At 48.5% G+C, this 6,411-nt stretch overlaps 1 protein-coding gene across 5 annotated transcripts in view; it reads left to right on the forward strand.

Annotated features, from left to right (window-relative positions):
• The window catches only part of CGN (cingulin), a 70,379-nt gene extending 69,445 nt beyond the window's left edge, over positions 1–934 (forward strand). For all 5 annotated transcript variants that reach the window (XM_072114444.1, XM_072114441.1, XM_072114440.1 and 2 more), the window contains one exon: positions 62–934. In XM_072114444.1, the coding sequence (XP_071970545.1) occupies positions 62–182 (121 nt within the window). In that variant the 3' untranslated portion in view covers positions 183–934. The remainder of the gene's footprint in view (positions 1–61) is intronic.
• Positions 935–6,411: the final 5,477 nt, after the last annotated feature.

The raw sequence follows: 6,411 nt of genomic DNA on the forward strand, positions 1-6,411 counted from the left end.
ATCCTGGACATGTCTTCTAGGAGACAACGTTTTGAACACTCGTCTTTGCGGCTTCTTTCAGACGAAAGCCGGTCCGGCCGACAGCCGATGACGATGACTTCAGCTCCGACGGTGACTCGTATGATCCCAGCTCCATCGCCTCGCTGCTCACCGAGAGTAACCTCCAGACCAGCGCCTGCTGACTATGACGGGAGCATCGCATCCACCCGGGGCGGGTGATCTGCCCCTTCCGAATGTTGCTGCTGTGTGATGCCCCTCCAGGCAGCGATCCATTGTCTGTAGCATCTTCCCATGTGCCGTAGCGGTGTATGGCCGGAGCAGTGGTGGAGGATGTTGCCCCCCGTGCCTTGCGGGCAGCATTGGACTCTCTGCTTATCCATTACCGCACTCTAGAAGCTTCGAGCCCGTCCAGCTGCGTTTGGCCCTACACACGACCCCTTGTGCCTCTGTAGGGACCTATAAGGTGCTAGATGCCACGTAACCAGCTACATCCAATGAGTGCCTCAATACCACTGCGCGATGGAGACCACGGAGCCTCATCCACTGTTTGTACTGACATTTTCCTATGGGGTGTCCATGCACGTGTGTCATTTTGTAATGGAGAGCGTGTAATATGACTGTACAATCCATGGGGGGGGGGGCAGATACATATATGGGTGATGGGTTATCCACATTCCTACAGTATATAGAAAAATCTATATAAATGATATGCAGATAATAATAATATATAATCGGGGGGGGGGCTGCATGATTTGCACTGACATCCATGTATGTCCACGTGAATGGGTTCTGCATGGTGTCCACGAGCCGCTTCCGTCTTCTCTGCAGATGATTCTTTATATACGACGGACGATGATTTTGTATCCGAGCAGGAGGTTTGTCTCTCTGTGTCGGTGTGTAATCCGCTCAATCAATAAAAGGACCTTGGATTTTCCACCTGGTGTGAACAGCGGCTAATATTTCACGTAGTGTTGCCTGTCTCGCTGGACGCCCTAAGGATTTCCCTGTGGGCCACGTTCCAGGCGCCGCTGGTTCTGGATCATCGCGATGGTGAATTTACCACAGTTTTGCATTTATCACTACAAAATGTACCACAAACCTGATGAGTGTCACGCCCCGTGGACATCCAGCACACGAGGTAGAGGGATGTGTGTCCTGCCCTGCCGGTGTTTATGGGTCTCACGCTGCCTGGAGCTAATGTACAGGTCCAGAGGTGAATAACATGACTGAAAAGAAGAGAAGGATCTAACAAATCACACAGGAGGAGAAACGGCACCTCTGCTATATACTACAGCACCTCCTCTATATACTACACCACACCGGAGAGCTGACGCATCCTCTATATACTACACCACACAGGAGGAGAGCCGACACATCCTCTATATACTACACCACACAGGAGGAGAGCTGACACCTCCTCTATATACTCCACCACACAGGAGAGCTGATACATCCTCTATATACTACACCACACAGGAGGAGAGCAGACGCATCCTCTATATACTACACCACACAGGAGGAGAGCCGACACATCCTCTATATACTACACCACACAGGAGGAGAGCCGACACATCCTCTATATACTACACCACACAGGAGGAGAGCCGACACATCCTCTATATACTACACCACACAGGAGGAGAGCCGACACATCCTCTATATACTACACCACACAGGAGGAGAGCCGACACATCCTCTATATACTACACCACACAGGAGGAGAGCCGACACATCCTCTATATACTACACCACACAGGAGGAGAGCCGACACATCCTCTATATACTACACCACACAGGAGGAGAGCCGACACATCCTCTATATACTACACCACACAGGAGGAGAGCTGACACATCCTCTATATACTGAAGAAATACAAAGTGGCCATGTGCTATGCCAAAATAACAATCTTTATTTAATATGAACAACAATTAATGTATATACACCAGACAAAAAGCCAATAAAAACATCTAAAAAGGAAAGAAAGATCCTATATCTGAAACCCTAAGGGAGGTTTGAGCCCATGATAAGGCCCCTAAGGCAAAAAACCTCCCTACCCAGCCCCCCACCCTACACCTGTCCAGTACAAGATGAAAGCAAGTACCTGAAATAAATGCCATCAATCAATACATCCCTGCAGTAAATGATGGTGAAATATGTATGGCCATAATAGTTACCAAGCAGGCTGGACAGATGAGGGAGGGGCCGGGAGAGCCCCACGCGTATCGCCACAACGGTGGCTTCCTGAGGGTTTCAGATATAGGATTTTTCTTTCCTTTTTAGATGTTTTTATTGGCTTTTTGTCTGGTGTATATACATTAATTGTTGTTCATATTAAATAAAGATTGTTATTTTGGCATAGCACATGGCCACTTTGTATTTCTTCAGTTTTGCCTTTTTCATGTGCCCAATTTTTTACTACTTGTGTAGTTCTTCCTTTTTGATGTTGACATCCTCTATATACTACACCACACAGGAGAGCCAACACCTCCTCTATATACTACAACACACAGGAGGAGAGCCGGCACCTCCTCTATATACTACACCACACAGGAGGAGAGCCGACGCATGTTCGATTTACTCCACCACACAGGAGGAGAGCCGATGCAAGTTCACACCACACAGGAGGAGAGCAGACGCATGCTCTATATACTACACCACACAGGAGGAGAGCAGACGCATCCTCTATATACTACACCACACAGGAGGAGAGCAGACGCATGCTCTATATACTACACCACACAGGAGGAGAGCAGACGCATCCTCTATATACTACACCACACAGGAGGAGAGCAGACGCATGCTCTATATACTCCACCACACAGGAGGAGAGCAGACGCATGCTCTATATACTCCACCACACAGGAGGAGAGCAGACGCATCCTCTATATACTACACCACACAGGAGGAGAGCTGACACATCCTCTATATACTCCATCACACAGGAGGAGAGCCGGCACCTCCTCTATATACTACACCACACAGGAGGAGAGCCGACACATCCTCTATATACTGCACCACACAGGAGGAGAGCCGACACATCCTCTATATACTACACCACACAGGAGGAGAGCTAACACATCCTCTATATATTACACCACACAGGAGGAGAGCTGACACATCCTCTATATACTACACCACACAGGAGGAGTGCTGACACATCCTCTATATACTACACCACACAGGAGGAGAACCAGCACCTCCTCTATATACTGCACCACACAGGAGGAGAGCCGACACATCATCTATATACTGCACCACACAGGAGGAGAGCCGACACATCCCCTATATACTACACCACACAGGAGGAGAGCAGATGCATCCTCTATATACTACACCACACAGGAGGAGAGCAGACGCATCCTCTATATACTACACCACACAGGAGGAGAGCAGATGCATCCTCTATATACTCCACCACACAGGAGGAGAGCAGATGCATCCTCTATATACTACACCACACAGGAGGAGAGCAGATGCATCCTCTATATACTCCACCACACAGGAGGAGAGCTGACACATCCTCTATATACTACACCACACAGGAGGAGAGCAGATGCATCCTCTATATACTACAGCACACAGGAGGAGAGCAGACGCATCCTCTATATACTACACCACACAGGAAGAGAGCAGATGCATCCTCTATATACTACACCACACAGGAGGAGAGCAGATGCATCCTCTATATACTCCACCACACAGGAAGAGAGCAGATGCATCCTCTATATACTACACCACACAGGAGGAGAGCAGATGCATCCTCTATATACTCCACCACACAGGAGGAGAGCTGACACATCCTCTATATACTACACCACACAGGAGGAGAGCAGATGCATCCTCTATATACTACAGCACACAGGAGGAGAGCAGATGCATCCTCTATATACTCCACCACACAGGAAGAGAGCAGATGCATCCTCTATATACTACACCACACAGGAGGAGAGCAGATGCATCCTCTATATACTCCACCACACAGGAAGAGAGCAGATGCATCCTCTATATACTACACCACACAGGAGGAGAGCAGATGCATCCTCTATATACTCCACCACACAGGAGGAGAGCTGACACATCCTCTATATACTACACCACACAGGAGGAGAGCAGATGCATCCTCTATATACTCCACCACACAAGAGGAGAGCTGACACATCCTCTATATACTACACCACACAGGAGGAGAGCAGATGCATCCTCTATATACTCCACCACACAGGAGGAGAGCTGACACATCCTCTATATACTACACCACACAGGAGGAGAGCAGATGCATCCTCTATATACTCCACCACACAAGAGGAGAGCTGACACATCCTCTATATACTACTACACACAGGAGGAGAGCAGATGCATCCTCTATATACTCCACCACACAAGAGGAGAGCAGATGCATCCTCTATATACTACACCACACAGGAGGAGAGCAGATGCATCCTCTATATACTCCACCACACAGGAGGAGAGCCGACACATCCTCTATATACTACACCACACAGGAGGAGAGCAGATGCATCCTCTATATACTCCACCACACAAGAGGAGAGCAGATGCATCCTCTATATACTACACCACACAGGAGGAGAGCCGACGCATCCTCTATATACTACACCACACAGGAAGAGAGCCGACGCATCCTCTATATACTACACCACACAGGAGGAGAGCCGACACATCCTCTATATACTACACCACACAAGAGGAGAGCAGATGCATCCTCTATATACTACACCACACAGGAGGAGAGCTGACACATCCTCTATATACTACACCACACAGGAGAACTGTAGGGGGCGGGGCTAGAGTGCAGAGAAAGAGAAAAGCTCAGTGAAGTCTTAGGCAAGATGTTTGCCGACCCTAAAGTCAGAAGTTACAGGGTTGTATCCAGAGGCAACTGATGTTGTGTCCAGCAGGACTGATGAATTAGACAGGTGAATTATATCTGTGAGATGCTGGATCTGTGAGACTGTGATATTTTGTTTGTCTTTGTGGGAAAACCCCTTGTATTTGTATGTAAGTCAGAACAGGAATCTTTTAGAATTGTATTTCCAGTCCAAATTATTTTGTCCCAGTGACAATAGGATTTTCAGCATGTTGTGCTGTCATTGGAACGAGGATTGCTAATAAAGCTTTATTATTGAATCAGGCGCCGCATGTACATTGTGTTCATGGAACAAGAACAGCTCTGTGTGCACAGTGAGAGGGCGGAGCTGTCAGCAGGTGTCAGGGGGGAGGGGCTTGTGGCCAGACATGAGGTCACGGCTCCTGCTCCTCGGTGTTTATGAAGCTTCCTCTACATTCCAGAAGCCTGAGCTCATCCCCACAGGAGGGAGACCGAATATCTCAACTCATCCCCACAAACAGCAGCGTGTATCTCACCCTATCCTGTGGGATACTGTGTATCTAATCCTATCCTGTGTGACACTGTCTCTCATACTATCCTGTGTGATACTGTGTATCTCATCCTATGCTGTGTGATACTGTGTATCTAATCCTATCCTGTGTATCTCATCCTATCCCGTGTGATACTGTGTATCTCATCCTATCCCGTGTGATACTGCGTATCTCATCCTATCCCATGTGATACTGTGTATCTCATCGGTTACATAATCTCCGACAAAGGTCTCCAGATGGGTCCAACCAAACTGTCTGTAGTTCTGCAGTGGCCACGTCCAGAAGGTCTACGAGCCATCCAGAGGTTCCTGGGCTTCGTGAACTACTACCGGCAGTTTATCCGACATTTCTCTATTCTGGTGTCTCCCATCGTGGCACTTACCACGAAGGGCACTAATCCACGCCTCTGGCGGCTGAAGAAGCCTTCACATAGTTAAAGTCCGCCTTTGCCAAGGCTCCTGTTGTCTCTAGACCTGATACTGAGAAGCCTTGTATTCTGGAGGTGGATGCATCTTCTGTAGGTGCAGGGGCGGTGCTCACCCAGAAAGGGCCGAAGGGCCAAACGCTCACATGCGGCTTCTTCTCTAAAACCTTTTCTCCTGCAGAGAAGAATTACTCTATAGGGGATAGAGAACTTTTGGCCATTAAACTTGCCCTGGAAAAATGGCGTTATCTTTTGGAGGGAGCTCGCCATCCAGTCTGCGTTTACACAGATCATAAGAGCCTCTCGTACCTCCAGACAGCTCAACGTCTTACTCCCAGGCAAGCCCGTTGGTCACTCTTCTTCTCCCGCTTCAACCTGATGATCCACTTCCGACCTGCAGAGAAGAATATCAAGGCTGATGCCCTTTCCCATGCCTCTGATGTAGTTGGAGAAGAGCCGGTTCCTCAGCATATTATCTCTCCGGTACAGTTGGTTGCTGCCGCTCCGGTGGATCTTTGGCAGCTTCCCCCTGGCAAGACGTATGTCCGACCTGCTCTGTGGAAGAGGATTTTGTTATGGGGGCATTCTT

Source organism: Engystomops pustulosus, chromosome 7 (genome assembly GCF_040894005.1).
Source record: "Engystomops pustulosus chromosome 7, aEngPut4.maternal, whole genome shotgun sequence".
NCBI classification, from domain to species: domain Eukaryota; kingdom Metazoa; phylum Chordata; class Amphibia; order Anura; family Leptodactylidae; genus Engystomops; species Engystomops pustulosus.